At 45.8% G+C, this 20785-nt stretch overlaps 1 protein-coding gene across 1 annotated transcript; it reads left to right on the top strand.

Annotated features, from left to right (window-relative positions):
- The first annotated feature begins 400 nt into the window (after positions 1–400).
- LOC102037595 (exocyst complex component 3-like) lies at positions 401–20501 on the top strand. Its single transcript, XM_031066334.1, has 11 exons — positions 401–686; positions 2025–2619; positions 4291–4396; positions 7951–8025; positions 10171–10271; positions 11267–11359; positions 12630–12762; positions 13707–13817; positions 15572–15727; positions 18732–18853; positions 20321–20501. Exons 1-11 carry the CDS (start codon positions 401–403, stop codon positions 20499–20501), a joined length of 1959 nt encoding a protein of 652 aa, XP_030922194.1.
- The last annotated feature ends 284 nt before the right edge of the window (positions 20502–20785 follow it).

Below are 20785 nucleotides of genomic sequence, written 5' to 3'. Positions count from 1 at the left end.
TACTAATCAACTCCCTTAAACTGATAGGATTGTCATCAAGATAACTGGCAGTGCAGGGATATTTTAATCATTTAGAAAATGCCAAAAATCCCCTTGGCTTTCCCCAGTGGTTGTGGTTAGATTATGTATGAGGTTTTTGACATTATTTACCCAGAAGAGGGAAGGATTACATAAGAGCCTGGAAGCCTATAAAAGTGTCCTCACTTGGCACAGACAGGAACCAGGTTAGATTTTTTCAAAGGCAGCTGAAGCCTGTAGCTGTGCAGAAAAAAAAATTATCAGAAGAAGAGAGAACTTCTCTGGGAGAAGACACTAAGATTACTTTGCATAGAACTATTTCTCATGTTTTCTTCTGATAGTAATCCCAGCTGGACAGAAAGAACCTGAGTCTGCTTGGATCATGCAGAAGAGAAAGCATTCCTGGGCAGCCTTTGTGAGAGGAGGCAACAAGAAGGGGGAGAAAATGGCTGGGGAAAATGCAAGAATACTGCCCAAGGCCACACATGAGGAGAGAAAGAAGCAGGAGGCAAAAAGGACAGGGAAATTGAAAACCTTGGCAGGCAAATTGCTGAAGACTGTGGTTGGTGGGAAGGAAACGGTGGAGAAGGCTGGTGTGGAAGATGTGGCGGGGAATTTGCTGAAGAGGCCAAGCAGTAGGAAAGGAGAGGAGAGAGGAACGCCTGCAGGTAACCTTGAAGTTATCTCTGGGTCCAGGCCTGGATCTTCTCTGCCCCTCCCATCCCACAGGCTCTTGTTTTTCATCAACTTCTGGATTAGGTGCTTTCCACTCTCTTCCTCCCCATCCTTCACCTGAATTCTTGTCCCTTCTGAACTCTACACTTGCTACTCTGGGCAGTTCTGTATTTCACTTTTTATTTGCTTCACAAATGTTTCTCTTTACTGTTCTTATTTTTATCTCTGCAAAGACTCCTGATGTGTCTTGTGAGGAAGATGATGTATGTGTGACTGACACCCCAGCCATGTGACTGTGCTGTTCCTCCACAGATGGGAGGGGGAGGTGGGCTGCACACAGGCTGGTTGTGCCAATTAAACATTTCCCATGTGTTGTGTGCATCAAGGCAGGAAGGGTGCAGCTTGTAGGCCCCTCCTGAATAACTTGCCAATTGCTTTGCTGAACATCCTTGTATCAACCCTTCTCCATTTCATGTCATATTCCTCCCTCCAGTCCTGTTTGATTTAATTCTTACTTCACATTTGAGATGTTTTCATAGAGGAAGCTAGGAAGGATATAGGCAAAACATAGTAGAAGATCATACTCCTTTCATTCTTCACTCTACATCCAAAGTTGTATCCTGAATTATTTAAGTCCCACTGCTTCTGGCTTTACTTAACTTCCCCTGCATTCTCATCAAGTTCGATTTGTCCTCTGGGCTCTGCTCCAGATACCTTTGGCAAAGCTTAACCCTTTGTTGCTCAATCTTGTAATATGTAAAACACATGGAAAAAGCCCTGCAGCTCTGTGCATGTGTTGTGAGAGTACATTTAACTCTTGTTGGTTGACTGGATGTGCTAGGTAGGATACATTGGAAACAAGCAGCACTGAAAATCTTCCTTCCAAGGGAAGGAAGATTTGGTCCTGCCAGGGTTTCTGCAGAGGAGGCAGTGAATTCCTTCCAGGCTTGGCTTTCAGCTTTTGGCTTGTTCAGAAAACGTCCCTTCTTTAACTCTTTTCTTCTGGACAGAAGGTACATTTCTTAAGGAAAGATTGTAATTAATGAACCTTGATTGCTCACATGAGGAGGTCTCTGGAATGATGGCAGAAAGCTGCAGATTAATCTGCAGGACTGGTTAACCTGGAGGAGAAAGGATGAAAGAAATTTAGAAATAAAAAGTGCTTGCCCTGAGGAAACTGAGAGGTGCTAGTGCTAGACCTTAAGTGCTCTGATCTTGAGTAGATCCTGAGGAATTCTGGAATAGATATAAACTAGATACTTCATAACTTGGATATTAAAGTCCTATAGACAAGTGAACAAACAGCAAGTTGTGTTCTTACTGTATTGCAGAGGAAACCATCTGCAGATTCATTGAGCAAGGAAAATTTTTGGAAGCTTGTGATCAAATTCATAATCTGGAGCATTCTGGAAATGATGGTATGGGAAAGTCTGAATCACTTTATGCACTGCTGGCTGAACGAATGTGGACTGTCGTGGGAGAAGCACTCAGTGGAAGTGACAGGATGCTCCTGGAGCCGTTGCAGTCAGTGGGGGAATCACTGAAGTGGGAGAAGCAGAAGGAAGCAGAACGGCTTGGCAACAGCCTAGAGACAGATTCTGTTTCCACCTGGAGCCCAAACTTCTGGAGAAAAGATCTGGAGGAAAAGCTAATGCAGTACATGACAGCCCAGATTCCCCTGTTTGCTTCCTCTGCTGACACAGATGAGACTGCACTAAAGCAGCACCTGAGTCACCTGGAAAGGACATTTCTCCCCAGCCTGGAGCACAGAAGTGATGTCTTTAAGGAAGCAGGACTGTTCATCACCTATGCCCGCTGCTGTCATGCCTCTCTGTGTTCTCACCTTGCCACACTTACTGACAGTAACTGTTTCAGCTTCAGCCAGAGCCTTTTAATTTATGGATGGATCATTAAAATGTACAAAAGGTATGTCTGAAGGGCCTTTTTTTCCTTCCCCTTTCTTTATCTCTATTTTTTTTTCTTTCTGAGAACAGTCCCTGCTTCCTGATAACACAGTGATGATCAGGACTCTTGCTGAGTTTAGGTTTGCCCACTGTCTTTTTTATCTTCTGTGCTCTCAGAACCAGAGCCTTTTTTCATTGCAGTACTGCCTCTTTCTAAATCCTTAATACCAGATTCAGGGGTTTATCAGAGGTGGGCAGGTATTTTTCTGCTGGACTGCTGTTGGACATGCACAGTTTTCTGCTTTATTGAACAATTTCTTTCCTTGCATCAAGCCTTTTTTAACAAGGTCCCTAATACTCTAATTACCCCAGAGTAATTTTCCCTGGCCTTTAGGTCAGCATGGTGTTCTATGGATTTCTCTTGTTCTGCCCTTGATTCTCCCACTGCTTTATCTGGCTAGTAGTTTTCCCAGATGTTTTCTCTATTTCCTTCATTAGTGCTTGGATCACAGGAAAAACACGTAACAGATCATTAAATTCCTGCCCAAGTCTGGGGAAACAGATATGGCTTTCCCTCCGAAGAGTGGCACATCTGGGGCCCTTTGGACCAATGTGAATTCAAAGCCTATGGGTGTCATCAAAGTCTGAAACTTTCTTGTGATTTCTTTTTCCATGGTGTATGAGGCGTTTGATTCCCTGTGTCTGTGGTTTAATTGCTACTTTGCAGCTCCAATCTTCTTATGCCTAATAGTTCTCAGCCTTTTTGGATTATTTGATTGCTTTCATCCAAACCCACAGCTTCTCTATTCCTTGTATTAATTACACTTATAAACCCCTGATTAGCTCATTAGCAGTTCATCAGGTGGTTTCTTCCCCCAGCCAGCTGCTGAAGGAGGGAAGCTGTTTGGTGGGTACACACTGGCCATCATCAGGGACATGGTACATGTGGTCAGGAGGCATCCCTTTTGCTGCTGCTTTTAAAATGGTAAAACTTAGGAGTAATGGATTTATTAAATATTGAAAACTTTAATAAAAGTGGAGGTGAAAAATAATGTAATTTAATTATATAAAGAAAAGTCAAATATAGGAAAAATGTATTATATAAATGCAGAATCCCTTCAAGAAAAAAAAAACCCAAGCAGATAAGACAGTGACTCTATTAGTCAGATGGTAGTGAAAAGAATAGAAATGAGGAGAGCAGAGATGCCAGACTTCAGCATTTGATTTTTCCTCTCTCTAAATACAGTTACAACCTCTATGAAAGCTCATGCATAGATGCAGTTGTCTTGATATATAGCTGCTTCTTATTCCATTCAGAAAGAGTATGTGACACTTGCAAAATTGTGCATCCATGCAAGTGTGCTTGGGAGATTCTGCCTGAGCTTAAGAAGGAATTGAGCAGCAGCAGTGAGGGGAGAGGGGAACAACAAGCAAAACCCTTAACTTGGGCAGCAAATGTAGGAAGAAGAAAAAGAAACAGCACAAAAGCAAAGATGGCCAAAGGCCATTGTCAAGATCATCTACTGTGCTGTGGCTGCCCAAGCTTGGCAAACACTGCTGAGTTCTTGCAGGGCACCCTTTTGCTTGGTGTGAGGCTGTGGTGCCAGGCAGGGGCGCCAGGCAGGCGATGCTGTGGACCCACGGGAAGCTCAGGGAGCTGCCCATCTGTCTGAGCTCTTGTTTCTGTACACAGAGGCAGCCAGGCATGTGAGAGACCCGGGCACAGCTTTTCCCTTGGTGCACAGTGCCTCGTGTGGATCCTTTTGAAGACTGAGGAAAAGTTGCTTGCAACCGCACGGGTAAGAACTCAGGAGTTTTACCCCAATCTGCCGGTTTTATTCCCGTGGTTTTAAATTAAGAGGTGCCCTTGTTAAACAGCCAGCCCTGCTCAGGCATGTGTGGGTCCCAAGGTCTCCATCTTGACTGAGTTTCATTGCAAAGCCCAGGTGTGAAGATCCATGACTGTCTGCTGCCAAAGGGAGGCTGCCTTGTCCTTGTTCCTTAGCAAGGAAATGCTGGGACTTTTGCAAATCTCTCTTCATCCCATTGCTGTATACTCAGAGAGCTGCAATCTGCTCTGCTCAGAAGCCCTTTTATCTGGAAGAAAGGGAGACTATGGGTGAAACCCACTTCCTTATTGAAGGCCATTTCAAAATGCTATTCATCTTCTCTCCATCTCTTAATGATCCCATCATGTGCAAAACTGGGGTTTTTCTACAACCCCTTTGCCTCAGCTGTGCAGGATATTGAGGCTGCTAAATTTGCCTGTGTGTGGATCCTCACAGTCCTCTCCAGCCTGTTGGACTGACACTGCCGATGTTAGAGCAAAGAATATTTCCAGAGCTCAGCACAAGAAAATGTGCAGCTGGTGCCCACCCAGCAGCCCTCCACAGAGAATCCTGTCTTGTGATCCCACAGGTGACCCCAGCCCTGCGGCTGCAGCATCTCTTTCTTTTCTCAGCAAAGTTCCCTCTTTGAAGAATTCTGTTGAGACATGTGGAATACAAATGAAGCAGGGAAGATGTGTTGTGGCAATGGGGAGTTCCAGAGGAAACCACGTTATTTGGAAAACTCAGCAGGGTCTCTTTTATTCAGTTAAACCTGAAATGCAACAGCAGGAGTTACCACACTCAGCTCTCTTGCTTTCCATTTCCACCAGCCCCTGGGGAGCAGAGGAGGGGAAATTCCATGGCAAACTGCTGAATCATCCCTGGGAAAGTACTCTAAATTGCAGAGATTTTCCTCAAGAATTATTCCCTGAAGAACAAGAAGGTAGTCACAAACATGGAAGTAGAAGTGCCAGCTGGTGACAATATGCTTAAAGCCTACTGGTTTCAGTATTTAAGTTCTTTATGGGCTGTTTTTAACCATTACCCTGGGGAAGACCATGTGTTCTCAAGCTCCTTTTTCAGCATTTGTTTCAATGAAGGAAGTGACTTAATTCAGGGCAATGCCACTGAGGTTATCCTAGAGCAAGTCCCTGAGTCATTGACAAGCCCTCAAAGATGCTGAGTAACAGTGATGGGAAATTTAATTTTTTTTAGTTCCCTCTAATGTAATAGCTGAAGAATGCTTTTGCTTAACTGTGGGTTTTCTGTTTTCCTGATACACCATGTGCTGAGCTTTTGTGCCATGCTGCCCTGAGTTTTCACACCTCCTTGGATCCTGAAGTACCCCAGCTCTATGTGGTGCTGAGTTGTACAGAAAGAACCGAGCTGGAAGTGCTGGACAGTGTAGCACAGCATTGTCCCAGCTCATTTCAAACCTGGCCAGCTTGGGTACAGCTCCAGACTCCAGCTAATGAGCTTAAGTGGACATAAGCTGACTCCATATGGAAAAATTATGGATGTCTCTTCAGCTCAGTGGCACAGCTTATAAAACCTGCTTTATCCCTCTATTTCTGCTTCTAGGATAATTCAGCCCTTCATTATGCTAATATACAGGCAGTTGTTGTTGAGCAAATATCCTGCTGTTATCTCTTGACAATTGTCATACATTATTGTGCCCAAATCACATGGTGTTTGTTTTGCCACTTCAATGGATGACTAAAATTTCAGAATGAGAAGATCCTGACCAGAATAAGCTATGGTCTGCTTTGCTTAGAAATACCTGGTTTATCTTTGGGTGTGGCAGCCTGATATTTGTGCAAACTAAAAGCACTTTAAACAGAAATGAGTGCTGAGAACTGTGAGCATATCAGAAGGTGCTGAACCCGAGATGCCACGTGGAGTTCAAAACCACTTTGAAACTCCAATGTGGGGAATTCAGTCAGCTCTGCATGCAGGCAGCATTTCCCTCAATCTGGACACACCTGGGGCAGGGGAGCTTTGTGCCTTTGAGGTTACAAAGCTGGTGAACTGAAAATGCTGTTGCCATCAATTGGGTTGCCAGTCTGTCACCTCTGCCCTTGCTGTACTGGGGAATTTGACAAGAGTGCAAGGCAGACCTTGCAGCATGGTGCCAGGGCTCATTCTCATGCTCATTTACACTGCCCTGCAAAGGATCACTTGGCTCTGTGTCTTCTCCCCACCACCTCTGTATTTTTTCAAATGGACAGAAGGAGGACCGAGAAGTTCATGTTCTGCAGTCAGCACAGGTGTACTGACCATCCATGGATCTGAAGCCTTGCAACATTTTTGTCGGACAGGAAGAAATAAGAAGTAAACTGGGCCTGTTTATTACAGCAGAAGTTTTGGTCCTCTCCTCATTGGAGCTTTGGTGCCTGACGTGCTGGTATCACTACAAGAGCTACAGACAAGCAGGCTGTTTCTAATGCAGACACATAATCTGATCCAAAACAACTAAGTGCTGTCCTCAACAAGTTATTAACTGCCTTGCAGTTCCTCACTAAGCTATGCTTTGTCCCATTGTGGGGGGCAGGCTTGAAGTGTTTGTGCAGCTCAGCAGGGATGTGCTATCTCAGCACATAGTGTTCACACATTTGCTCACAGTCAGGTGATGGCACTTGTGAGGAAAGAAATTTTTCTGGGTTGTTTACAACTGCTTATTTGTCTTTGATTAACACTTTTCAGTGAATATGGGAGAGCAGTTGTTTTGAATATACATTTGATGAAATTCTTCAGCTGACAGCCACAAATTTCCTAATTCATCAGGCAGAAAAGAACAAAGATCAAAATGGGAGATCAGACTTTATATTCCTTGGAGGAAGATTCAGAAATGAAAGAATAAATAAGCAAGCCAGATTTTTGAGTTTAAAGCTTCTATAAAGGTCAGATCATGTTTTAAGCAACAAGTCCTTTCTCTGCAGTGCTAGTTTTGTTTTTACAGCCATTCAAACTAGCACAAGCCAGCCAAGTCTTGGGAAATTTCCCATCGTGCAGCCTCATGGGGCCCATCTCACCATGACAGTAGCTCTAAACACTAAGCCTGCTTCTCTTTGCACTCACAAGTCCCTGGCTCAAGCAAGGGAATGGTTTTAATTAATGCTGGCTGGTTTCTCTGGATGCTGGTTGGAGAGAGGAAGGGTGGAAAATCTCAACTACAGTAGCTGGCAGCATGGAGATGTATCTAAGCATTGTTTTGCTGTGTGGGCGCCTTCATTTGAGCTAAGCTAACTAGGGAAGACTGTAGATAACCCAAGCTGACACTGGGATGAAAGAAAGCTGCAAATCACTTAAACTCAAACAAACAATGTAGAACAAAACAGAAAAATGTTATTAGGTCAGCTGGAAAATAGCCAGGCTTTGGAGGCTTTGGGTTAAAAGAGACAGCCAAAAAAAATGGAGGCAGGAATTCATCTACTCCAAATGGATAATGAGAGGCTGGGAAACCTAACACGCTATGAATGCCATTGTATCTTAACTGTACTTTTTAATTTCCTTTTATCATTTAGAAGGAAGTGGGGAAAGCACTGAAAGAAGCCTTTGATATTGGGAAAACCCCTTGGGCAGATGCTGCAGTCATTGAGGTAAACTGGGGGGAACTGAAAAGCTCCCAATCTTTGGGGCAGTCATGTTTTTGCACACAGACGTGGGTATTTGGCAAGACCTAGTTTTGCATGTCTCAGTCTAAGCTCAGTGGGTTAAAAGCCTGCAAGCTGGCTGCCATACTTAACCTGTTTTCGCCCTGGGCATACATAAAGAAAAAAATACCTCCTTACAAAACTAAGGATAAGCCTGAGCTGATTCAAGCTGAAGCTGCATTTTCATACATGCTCCTGGATCTTTATGTAACCTTTGGAAAGTGGTGGTGTGTGTTACCCAGCCTGCTCAGTATGAGCTCTGCAGAGCACTTTTATAAAAGCAGGGAGAGCTGCTGAGCCATGGCAGTGCAGTCCCATGGCTGGCAGTGCAAGCTGCAGGCAGGCTGCTCCTGCTCATCCCTGCTGGGACTGCTGCCCTGGTGGGTCAGGCAGTGCTGGGGGCTCTGCAGAGCACAGCACAGGGCTCCAAGGGCACTGCAGGAGCACACCTGAGGAGCACACATACTGACACACTGCAGGAGCACACCCTGCTGACTCGTGAGCAGCACGTACTGTGGGCAGAGGGGGTGTGGATCACGACCTGCAGAAGGATTAAAATAAATCCTGGAGTTTATATGTGGGCTTAAGCGATGCTGGAGATCAGGGCCATGGCTGTGGGCTCTCATGACTGTATCTTTATTCTCTGCTTCCACCACCCCAGTGGCAGTCCCGTTTCAGGCCATGAGAGAGGGAAGTAGCTCCATGGTCCTTTGGAATGGCAACCTCAGGCATTGGAAGCATTGCAGATCAGCAGCAGCTGGTTTTCCTTGTGAGGATGCAGATTTAGCTGGCAAGCACTGGCTTTTCTGGCCCATCTCAGACCCAGGCAAATGCAGAGCTCACATCAGGGGCTGTTTCCTCCTTGCCTTGCCCTGTACCTGCTGGAGCCATGGAGCAGTGATGTGCCCAGTGATGTACCTGTGCTAGGGCGATGTTTAGCTACCAAGATGGTTTTTTTCCTGCCCCTGGCTCACACTGGAAAGTTTTCTAATGGGAACTAGGACAAGGCATGGTTTGAATCCCATAGTCCTCATATTTGTAACATCTGGCCATGCTTCAGCATGAGTGGATTCACTCTGTTGTGTATGCAACTGACAGGTTTGAACGCTCTGGGGTGGGTGATGGAAAAGCCTGGATTAATAGGAAAACCTTATCAAATTACCATCTCCTCAATTTTCTCAGGCTGACACTTAAACTTCAGATAGAAAATTATCAAGGTGTCATGGAAACTCATCATCTGTGGTTTTCTGACACTTTGGGGTGGCTTATTTTATCCAGCCCCTTTGGGTGAGCTTTTGCATCTGTTATGAGCAGTGGAAAAACCCATTCATGATGTGAGTCACCCTTTGTCTCTGGCTGATGAGCACTGTGAGGGCACAGCATATGGGTCCATCTGTCTCCTTTTATCCATCTGGCTCTCCTCCCCTTTGCAAGCTTTTGTTTCCACAGAGCAACTAATGGGCAGCATTAAGTTGCCACCTGCTCAAGCCTGCCCGATGTGGGGTGAATTTTGAGCTGTCTGGCACAGCCCACCTCCTGCAGACACCTGGGCCACCCAGCTGGGCTCAGTGGGGCAGGACATGTGCTGCAGGGTTTAACACACAGGGCTGTGTCGAGTGTGAGTTGTGGTGGCTGGGCAGGTGACACCTGCCCTCTTCAGGCATGCCATGTAGAGACCCTGGCAGAGGTGCAGGGCACACAGATAGGTCTGCATAACTCCTTTTTAGTGGCTGCACCCAAATTTATCTGCCAGGGTGAGTCAGGTAGAAGCACAGATGCTCCTGCAGATGGCAGGTCTATGTATGAGCTGAGCTGCCAGGCTGGATGTGGCCAGCAGATTACATCTGCAGGGACAGGCTTTTACCCAAGCTGACCACAACAAAAACAATGTGGCAAAGGTGTAGGATTAGGCATTACAATAAGGATGATGAAAAATACATTTATTTCCATGAGGATTCTCAAAACTGAAGCAGAAGTTGGTGCCTAGGGCAGAGGGATTTGCTGCAGGGTGAGCAGTGGGATGTATTCTGTTCACTGCATAGGGAACAAATGACTTTGGCTAGTTCTCCTCTCACACATTGAAATCCACAGATAATGACAGAGAAGACAGAGGCTGCCAGGCGTGTCAGCGAGAGCCTGGGTGAGAAGGTGGAAGCTGAGTGCCTGGAGGAGTGCCTGAGGTTCCTGGAGAGGTAGGAAGGATGCTGTTTTCCTCCTTGGTAGCATTCTTAATGCTCAAAAGAAAGAAATCCTGATGAAGCAGCTGGTGATGCTGTGTTCACCTGGATCTTGATGTCTGTTTCCCATTAAGCTGTTACTGACAACACAGCACTTCACTGCTGCTTGTGTGCTCAGTATTTGTAGTTGGACTAAAGCTGAGGGAACAAAGTGCATCTGGAGTAGCTGGGACAGGATAAAGCCTTTGGAGGAGATCTGGAGAGGCTCAGACCTTAAACACACTTGGGAAGAGGGGCAGCCAAGTGTCCAGTGCTCAGGCCTGGTCCTTCCTGACCTGGCTGTGCATCCCAGGCACAGTGCTTTCTGCTGGCTCTGTGGCAGGGTGGAGAGCTCTCCTCTGTCCTAGTTCTCTTAGCAAGATGAATGTCTTCTCATCTGGCTTCTCACCACTTCCTCTGGCTCCCTTCATCTGCTTTTTGTTCTTGGGTGTTTCTCTCCCCATGTATCCCCCACAGCAGAAAATGCCAGGACTGCTGGTTTAGGTTGTATTTCAGATGGAGATTTGATTTAAGATCCTTGGCCCTCCACATGATGAGAGGAAAGAAATTCCTATAAAATGGAGTTGTGCAGAAGCCCTTTGTAAGACTGAGACTCACAAAGCAGTTCAGAGACCTTGTGAGTTATTCATACACACTGAGACTTTGTTCTGCACCTTTATTGACAAAGCCTGAGCTGCTTCCCAGAAGGAGGTGTTGCAAATCAACCTCCTGCCTCTTGGTCCCTGACAAAGGTACCCAGACAGCTCCAGGGCTCTCCCTGCTGTTCCTGTCTTTTCCTTCCCCCTTAGCTGGGCAGGACAGAGACTTGGTCATGTTGTAGATCCCACCTGGCGGATTGAAACTGTGAGATGAAAAGACAAATAATCACACAGTATTTCTTCAGTGTGCTGTTGCTGTTAGATGTTATGGAGCATGCCAGATTAAAGGTACTTCTTCCTGTTTTAATTTAGCTATGAAGATGAAGTAAGAAGTTTTATCCAGCTTGATGGCTGCCCACAGATCTACAGCAGCTTATGTATCCTGGAGAGTTGCTGCCTTCTCAGGTTAGAAAACAGGGCCTCATGACATGGGGAGCAAAATGAGTTTTCTGCTGGTCTGATCTCCTCCTGGCTCTGGTATGAGGCCAACCTGTGCACACCAGCCTTTAAACATGGAGGAAGCCAGCTGCTGTCAGCAAGACTCCTTCAGAGCTGCCCTGGCTGCCCCAGCAAGAGAGAGGCTGAGATGGGGGTTGTGACTGTGGCCAGAGTCACAGGGCTGTACTGCCACTTTTTGCCAGCTCCCAGGCCCTGCAGGTGGAGGGGTTGCAGCCATCTCCCCCTTCCTGCACTGAGCAGGAGGCAGCAGTGCTGTGTCATGTGTGGGGACATATCCTGGCTAACCCCACTGTGGGTTGTGATGTCCTTCCTTTCCCTGGCCTGATCATCCTCCAGCAGGAAAGCTGCATAAAGGTTATGCTGAGATGTGTGTGCTACTGCACTTGGTAGGTGCAATCTCAAGTGCCTTGCTGAATGAATCCCCAAGGAATATGCCAGGCTCTCCCTGGGATTGCTAGGAGGGAGGGAAGCAGTAAAGCACAGAAGGGTGGAGGAGGATGTTTGCACCTACAAGCTAATTTCAGAAGCACTTGCAGCATCAGAGAAAACAAGGTTGCTTCTTTTCTTCCTGTGTAAAATTATCCAGGGATCTCTGGAGTCAGCAAAATGCCAAAATCCAACATATGCACAGTGATTACTTGACATCAGAGCCTTGTGTTGAGCCTAGGTAGCTGCTTTGTTTGTTGTATTTGCATGTTGCTGATGCTGGATCCTAGACTGAATACTTATGAGTCTTCTATGTAATCCTTCACAGCTTTACTGAGAATGAAGTTGTACACTGAGCCTTTCCACAATGTAGGATGTCTGGTTTCAAGCTGGTGATAATTTTAACCAAGATTTGCTGACTGGAAGATTGTTCTGATGGAAGATAATTGTCTTGTATTTGTAGATTGTCAAAGGCACATGGGATGCTCACCCAGACTCTGTTTGTCAATGCTGCTTCATGCTTGCTCATTTTTGAAAACACTAGAATTTTTATTGATCTGATCTCACTAGTGATGGGTACAAGTGGCATTTGTATGCACTGAGCTTTTGTGCCCCTGTGGCAGTGTCTTAACGAGCACACAAATGCAGGTCACTGAGCTAGCTTTGGACCTGAGCATGTGTCCATTCAATGACCCAGGCAGCTGTGTTGGTTGCAGTGGAAAGAGTTTTGATCTGAGAGAACAGTGTGATTTGATCTGATCAATATTTTCCATATTAATTTTTTAAACAGAACTGTCTGGCATAAGCTAACATACATTTGCAGTGTCAGCACTGAGCAGAATGTTAAGGTGAATGGATATCTGCACAGGATGGAAGATGACATTATGGAGCATTTTCTGCAGACCATCACCACGAAAGTCAAGGTATGGAAGACACATTTTAATTCTGACTCTTTGCAGACCATATGGCTGGCATGCACTTCCCTCTCATGTTCTGGTTTGGAAAAGGTGAAGCCATAGTTTGGCCTTCAAGCCTGGTATTCTCCTCTGCCTTGTCAGAATCTGTATGTGGACAGCTTCACATTTTCCAGTTTTGGGACCCAAGTTTCTCTGTTTGTACTGTTTACTGTTGTGCTGCCCAGACCCCAAAAAGTTGAATTTTGCCTGGTACCCATTAATTCCCAGCTGCTGGGCATCTTCCCAGGGTAGTGATAACTCACAGAGCCCAGGGCTGTGCTGGGTAATCAGGATGTAGAGAAGGCTGACCAGAAATGTGTCTCTCCCTTGAGATAAAGTCCCCTCCCTTCACACTTTCTATTATCAGTCTGTTAGCCCAGGCACCCTTCACCCTTGTGTCTGGAAAACACAGAATTCCAGGCTCCTGATAGTGTGTGATCCTGTGCATTTCCCTGGGAAGCTCCCCTGAGCATCTCCAGCCTCATTGCACAGCTCCCTCGGGCACGCTGGAGGCAGCAAAAGGAAAATGACAAGAGAAACTCTGGCTACACTGTGCAGTTTTGGTCTCAGAGCTCATTGCCAGCCTGTCCCATGGGCCCACACATCTGTGTGGGAACTGCGGGTGGTTCTGACAGAGCACCAGCAACCCTGGAGGGGGAACAGGAGGTCCAGGGCCCAGGTTTTCAGTCTTCCAGGTTTGGGCTTAAGAATTTAGTACATCCTTCCTGAGTCGGAATTGTTTCTTTCTTTCATGTTTTGATTTTCTTTGAAATAAAAACACAGGATGCTGCAGTTGGTGGAGAAGTCTGTTTCCAAGAGCAGAAAGAGCAAAGACACAATAATCTGTGTCTGTTGTTTGTTTGGTGTCTCTACATGTGGACCCTTTGACTCTGTCTGTTTCTTTTCCTCAGGGAACACTGAAGGACCACTTCAAAAAGTGTGACAGTGGTTTTGACCACATCCTTGAATCCTTAAAGCAAAACTTTTTGACCTTTGGAAAGAAAAAACCAGATATATATGAGGTAAGAAATAAGTAAGAAAGTGAGAACAATATGTTATTCAGGAAATCATCTTACAAGAAAGATTGAGAGGGATTTTTTCCAAGGGCATGTAGCAAACGGACAAGGGGGAATGGATTCAAACTAAAAGAGACTAGGTTTAGATTAGATTTTAGGAGAAAGTTCTTTGCTGTGGGAGTGTTGAGGTGCTGGCAGAAGTTGCCCAGAGAAGCTGAGGATGCCCCATCTCTGGAAGTGTTGAAGGCCATGTTGGATGCGGTACTGAGCAACCTGTTGTGGTGGAAGGTGTCCCTGCTCATGGCAGGGGGGTTTGAACTAGATGATCTTTAAGGTATCTTCCAACCCAAACCATTCTGTTCTGTGAAATCACTAAAACTAGTAATTGAACATTTGGATTAGTAATTGAACCTTTGGATGGCACAGTACTAGAAAATTAATCTAAACTGCAGTTTTCTCTGTTGCCAAATGGGCTTTTAAGTATCTGGTGGTCTCAGTCCAATACCTCTATTCACCAGGGTTGGGTAGTGACAGCTGGAACCTTCCTGTAATTTCAGCAGAGAACCAACAAGTGAAGAAATGTGGAAACTGAATGTACCTCCCAAATACAGAGGGGAATTTGGGCTCCGTCCTCTCCTACCATTGCCCCAATGCCATTATATTGGAAATTTTCCCAGCTTCTAATGTGTTTCTACCTTATTTGTAAGGATTATTGATCCCTTTGATGTAGAGTGGACACAGAGGGGTGAAAAGTCCAAATTCTCAAAGGGCACAGCATCTCATGCAGAGAAATTGGCAAACAACCTCACAAAGTACCCAAGTTTTTTCACCTTTACAGTAGCCAAAACAACTTGTCTAGGATCTTACAACACCCTTGAGTCTATCTCTTCAGCAATGAGGTTGGTACCTGGGGAATCCTCTCTTTTGTGCAGGCTGGATTTGCTGCTGCTACATGTGCCATGTGTCCTCCTAAGCACGGGACTCCCAGGTCGGCAGTCTATTTGTCAGTGATGATTTTAATTAACATTTTGCAATATGGGAAAAGTAATGGAAGAGAAAAAACTAGGATCTATTCTGCTGTTGTTCAAAGCCTGTCACTGGACATTATGTCACATTAGTGCTGGGGCAAGCAGCAACTCGCTGTGCCAGAGCTCTCTGTCTCTTGCTTTGTCTGTTTTGGACAGAGCTGGGGATTTCCTGTACCTTTGGACTGCAGCCTAACCCTGCTCTAACAAAATGTGGTTTCTGTGCAGCAGCCCACCCCCCAGCAGAAACACTCCCTGTCCCTGTCAGGCGCTGCATGGCCTCTGCACTGGGGTTCCTCAGCTGGTATGGGAGCTAAGAGGGAGCTGCCCAGGTGACTTCTCTGTGCCCAGCAACAACTGTGTGCCCCAGGGCCCTGTGTCAAGTGTTAGATGCTGGAGGGAGGCTGCATCTGGCTTTGTCTGCAGCCCAAGATCTCCCCAGTGGTAATTTGTTAGCCAAGACAGTGCTGCTGCAGGTCTGGAGTGTGAGTGACCTCTGGCTCAGCTAGCTGGTCTCATTGCTTTTGATTTGATGTCTCCACACTTACCATCAAGGTTTGTCATCCACATGCTGCTTGGAGATAGTCCAAGTGTTGGATCAAGCATTTTAAATTAATACTTAAGCAAAGAAATGGGCCAGCATGGGCAGAATATCTGCTGTGTGCCCTGGTACAGGTGTGGCTGAGCCTTGCTCAGTGCAGGGAAGTTAATCTGGGTATCTTTGCTCTGGAACAGGCCCTGGTCAAGGCTGTCAATGCCATCATTATTACAGAATACATGCAGGCCCTCCTGACCACTCCCAGGAAAACATCTGCTATGCAGAGGAGGAGGACTGTCAACAAGATAGAAGAAGATCATAGGATGATGCAAACCATCTTTAAAGAGTGCTTAGTAAGTCTTTGATATGGTTACAGTTTTGCTTTTTGTCATCAAGAACAATACCAGCAGAGGAAGAGACTCTGAAAACTGCAAAAAAGCTTAAGAGATTTTACCACAGGGGTATCAAGCTTCACTGAAATGACATTCAGATATGCTGACAGCTCTTCTGATCTGTCAGAAGCTGTTAGTTCATGGTTTTGAAATGTGTGACTGGAAGATGCAAGTTTTGCACTGCTGCCACTGACACAAGAATGAGGCGTGCTCCTCTGAGCTGGTGAGACAGCTCCAAAGCTGCCAGCTCCTCCATCAGGCCTCTGGCACCTGGCATGGGGTGGCAGTGCTTACCCTGAAGCCTCTGGAGTGATGAAGCAAACAGGCTGCTCCACATCTCCACACCTCCACCTGCTCTGTGGTTTGCCCTGTAAGGCTGTTCCTCCCTGGACATGGGGTGTGCATTGCCACCCCTCCATCCAGCCTCCTCCTTCCCCACAGGCCCTTCCCAGCCCCTCAGAGCTGGGATGATGGCTGTCTCAGCCATTTCCCTGTGCTGTGGCATTTCCTCATGGCAAAAACATGCTGATGCTGTTGCGGTTGCTGACGGCTGTGGGGAGGAACGAGTCTTCCTGCAGGGGTAAACACCTCACACCATTAGGAGGTGAAGGCACATTGCAGAACATTGGGTGTAAAAGCAGAGCCACACCTCTGAAGAAAAGTTGTGCAAAGTGCTGGTTCTGATTTGCAGAAACAACTTCAGAAGCTTTAAGAAGTCTCACCTCATAATCTGGTGTAATTGGCAGTGATGAACACAGCATCTGTAGGTGCCACCAGGCTGTCACATGAGTCCCTGGGTTACCCAAGGGCCAGGACTGCCCTGGCAGCAGCGTCCCCTCCTTCAGCTGGTGCAATTGGAGAATCACTGCTGTGCAATGTCCCTGGCATGGCTCATTAGCAGATGCAGGCTGAGGGTGACCAGGCATGGTGTTCCATACGGGGCTGGGCTGAGCAGCACAGCAGTGGTTGCAAAGTCAGTCTGGTAACAGGACTCAGATGTGACAGCATATAAACCCCCTTGGCTGCACTGGTTTTAATGATTTCACAAATGCTGAGTCATTCTCACAACTTGCCTATTTAAGTGCTAGGGACTGAAAATCTATTTTCTCACAGATGACTCCCTTGCAAGCCATATGTCAGCAATTCTTACCTTGTCCAATGAATAAAATGAAATAAAAATGATTGTCTGTAGGCTTCTCTAAAATCCTCTCAGAGCCATTATAATTAATGCATTAGATTCATGGCAGAAAGCTGGGAGCTGCCAATGCTTTTAGCTGAATTCCCACCTCTCTTGGAGTGATCGATCACAGATGAATTAATGCTTTCAGCAATTGAGACATGGGGAATAGCAGGAGGGTTCTCTAATCTTAAATCTGAAGTTTACCAGAAATGCTGTGCTCAGCATCAGCTTTGGATGTAATGTGCATGGAACAGTGCAAAGGAAATAGAGGAAATCTAATTATCTGTTAAAAGCCTACATTAAGCTTGGGTGAAAAAGGACCGCATCTGGTTAGAACGTTTTTCCCAGTGTGCTCAGTGTGTGCACTTTCTTACTTGATGTGAGAGCACTGAAAGCCTTGGAGGTGAAACGCACAAGAGATTTGCAGGGGACAGCCTGCTCCTTAGTCATGAGGCTCACGGTTCTGCATGCCAAATATGAACTCTGCTGCAGACTGAATTTATCGTGCAGTTGTTGCACAGGCTGCACCTGCTCCCTGCCCTGCTCTGCCCTCTCTCTGGGGTCTTCCTTCCCCTCTCCTCTCAAAACACATTAGAAAATACCTTGCTTCTCTCCTAAGAGCAGTATGTGTCAAAGGCGCTTAAACACTGCTGACAAAACACCTCTTTTTTTCCCCTTTAGACTGCAGGCTGTTTACCTCTGACCTTGCCTGCCTATGCAGTGCTTAACTAAATCTGACGCCTTCAAATTAATTAGCATTTTGTAATAGTGAGCTTGCCAAGTATGAAGCTGTACAGTACCAGTGCCTCGGGAGCTGAGTACAGCTTGTGCCCTGAGCAGAGCTAGACATGCTGTGTGCCTGCACTGCAGGGGGAGAGGGGGAAGGCTGTCTTCAAATATTATTATTATTTTTAATTTATGTTCATTGCAGAGGAGCTGCATGGAGAATGTGACCAGCTGTTTCTAATGCCCCCTGCAGATCAGGGGAACCTGGGCTTCTCCTGCCCCAGTTTGGCAACCTGTTCTCCAGGTTTGCTTTGTCACAGTCTCTGTTGATGTGGTGGCATCAATAATTCAGGGAAGCAATTAAATTGCATTACTGCACTGATGGAAAATGTGAGCAAGACCTGAAGCTCTCTTCCTGGTGGTTCATCTGCATTCTGCTTCTCCAGCTCTGCTAAAAATGCTGTGTGTTTTTTGATGAGACTTTTTTCTCCTGTATGCTCCAGATTAGAGGGAGATCATTCTGTGCAACATCTACCAACCATGTCATGTTTTCTACACTGTCCAGCCCCGTTTCCCACCTTTTTCTATTAGAGGATCTGTGTCCTCTATGCTCTCCCTAAGGTTACTTTTCTGTCCCTGGGCTTGCTTTGGGGGCCAGAAATGCCAGCATGTTTGGCCAACAAGGCTTGTTTTCACACAGATCAAGCATAGGGCTGTGCTTACTTCCAGAGGCAAACCACATCCCACGAGGTGAAATGGCCCTGAAAGGACAGGGAGTTTATGCAAAAATGAGATACCTTTGCCAGCTTTGCCAAAGGAAGAGCAGGAGGGGATTCTGCACTGCTGAAGATGGTTGCCCAGCCACCCTGGAAGCAATCTGTGGCTACTCCCCAGGTTCTTTTCTGCTACCCTGGGGCAAAATCAGATTTCTACACATGCACAGACACTCCTGCAAAGGTCCTAACCCCCACAGAGAGATCCCCAGTCTGACATGAGTCCAGCTCTTAATGTGCTGTGCTGTTTCTCCTGCCCTGAACACAACATTGCTTTTCTCCCCAGGGTCCTGCAGCTGGTTCTCTCAAGGATCCCATAAAAGCAATTTTAGAGCTTGTTCAAACTTCTGATCCTGAGGGGATGAAGATAGCACTTCTGCCCATTCTAAAAGAATTTCCTGACCTCAGGTAATGTCTTTGATTGCTTTGACTTCTGTACTTTCTTACATGATTACTTGAAACCAGAAGACCTACAGCAATATTAGTCCTGTGATAATTTGCTCTGTATTGGGCCAGGCACAGTGACCCTTTGAATGCACTCACTGGTGCCTGGTTTATATCCTTGTCAGACATTAACTGCTGAAGTTGAAATTTCCTCCTGTAAAGGTGGAGGATGGATGAAATTGCTGGCAACAAAGCAGAAATGCTGTGGAAAAGTACTACCTTAATGCAGAATTTACAGGAGCACATGTGTCAAATGTAGGTTTCAAGAACATCCTTAATTTGGGCATTTCATAACTTCCAAACACTTGGCTTTTGGCTTCAACACTTCACCACACCTTCTATAACTATTTTCAGAAGTTTCTAGGTGTATTCAGAAAGAATATACACTTGTATTTCTTACAGAAAATTTAACAGAATTGAAACACAGGTTTTACTAGGAAGGAGAGAGCTAACTGCATTTTTTCCACAGCCTGTGGTTTACTGCATCTATCTTTTGTTCTGATGTGCTGTGCCTGTGTTTTTCCAACTTAACATGACTGCAGTGTAGAGCTCTCTGTCACAGGATGCTCTGAAGGCCAAAAGTGTGAATACCTTCCAATGTGGGGCCGACAATTTGTGGCAGATTACTTCAGTGCCTATTCAACATGACAGTCATCTGATAAACCTGCAGCAAGGGAAGTCTCTAGACTTCTGTAGAAAGGACTGCTGTAGGCAAAGAAAAAAAATAAAAAGAAAGACAAAGAGATTATGTTATGCTTCATCTGGTTTCTTACCTCTTTTTTACTTTACTACTTTTGAAGGTGCTATTGAGCTAAAAAGCTGCTTATCTGATACAGCATAGCAATGATATATATATGTGTGTATACATAGTATAGGAAGTGGGCATAGAAAGTTCTCAGAAGACCCAGATCTCAAAGGAGGTTATCCTGGTGTGAGTGGATGCACTGTTCTTGACTACAACAGATTTCTCTATCTCAAACTGTTTGGCTTGGATACATTTGCCTTATATCCAATACAGTACTTCCCTGCTCAGGGGAACAGTGCCCTGTAGAACACAAATGCCGTAACCTTCCAGATGAACAAGAATTAGCTCCATTTGAGGGGAGAAAAGATATTAGAAATGCCGCCAAATGGTCAAATGTAGAATTATCTGAAACCTGTTATGTTAGATACAGGTCTTTTTCTAGGAATAACCTAAGCTGAACGTTTTCAATACTTCACAGGAATGCTGTGTGCTCTGGGCTTGGGACCCATGAGCTCAGCCCTGTCCCACACAGCTCCTGGGATATGGCCTCCCCCTTAGATAACCAGACGGTGTCAGAAAGCAGCTTCCAGTCTTTGGTCTGCTCCAGCAAAACTGAGGATATAAAACAAATGTTGGGGTTTTTTTCTTGGCTCGTTTACTTATTGTCCTCTTGTCCTTTTGGAAAGGAAGGAACATCTGAGTGCAGTGCTGGACATCAAAGATTCGCTCAGCCGAGAAGACAGAGCTGCTCTCTTGAAGGCATTTCATGATAATTGCAGGGAATTGGAAACAGAAGCAAACTTGCTTTTTGCAGATATAGAAGTAAAACCTACAAAATGTAGACTCTGTTGCTGCCTCTGCTGTTAGCAAAGGTGGGTGTGTGTGAGTGTGCTTGTGTGTAAGGTGTACCTGCCCAGGCACAGTTCTTACAGGGAGGTGGAGCTGTAGCCTCACCTCCCCAAGGCCCTCATTGCTCCATGCACTGGCTCTACTTCCCTCTCTCTCCTTCAGACTTCCACACCCTGGAGGATCATGTTGGAGACAGTGCAGGTTACTGAATTCTTTGATGAGTGATTCAGGTTACAGCAGGGACAAAGGAGAAGACAGGGCTGGCTCTTCCTCCCCATCTTTCACTCCTGTCTGTGTCCCTG

Source organism: Geospiza fortis, unplaced genomic scaffold, assembly GCF_000277835.1.
Source record: "Geospiza fortis unplaced genomic scaffold, GeoFor_1.0 scaffold23, whole genome shotgun sequence".
Taxonomy (NCBI): Eukaryota; Metazoa; Chordata; class Aves; order Passeriformes; family Thraupidae; genus Geospiza; species Geospiza fortis.
Note: the sequence above shows the minus strand (reverse complement) of the source record. Positions and strands in the feature narration are given on the sequence as shown.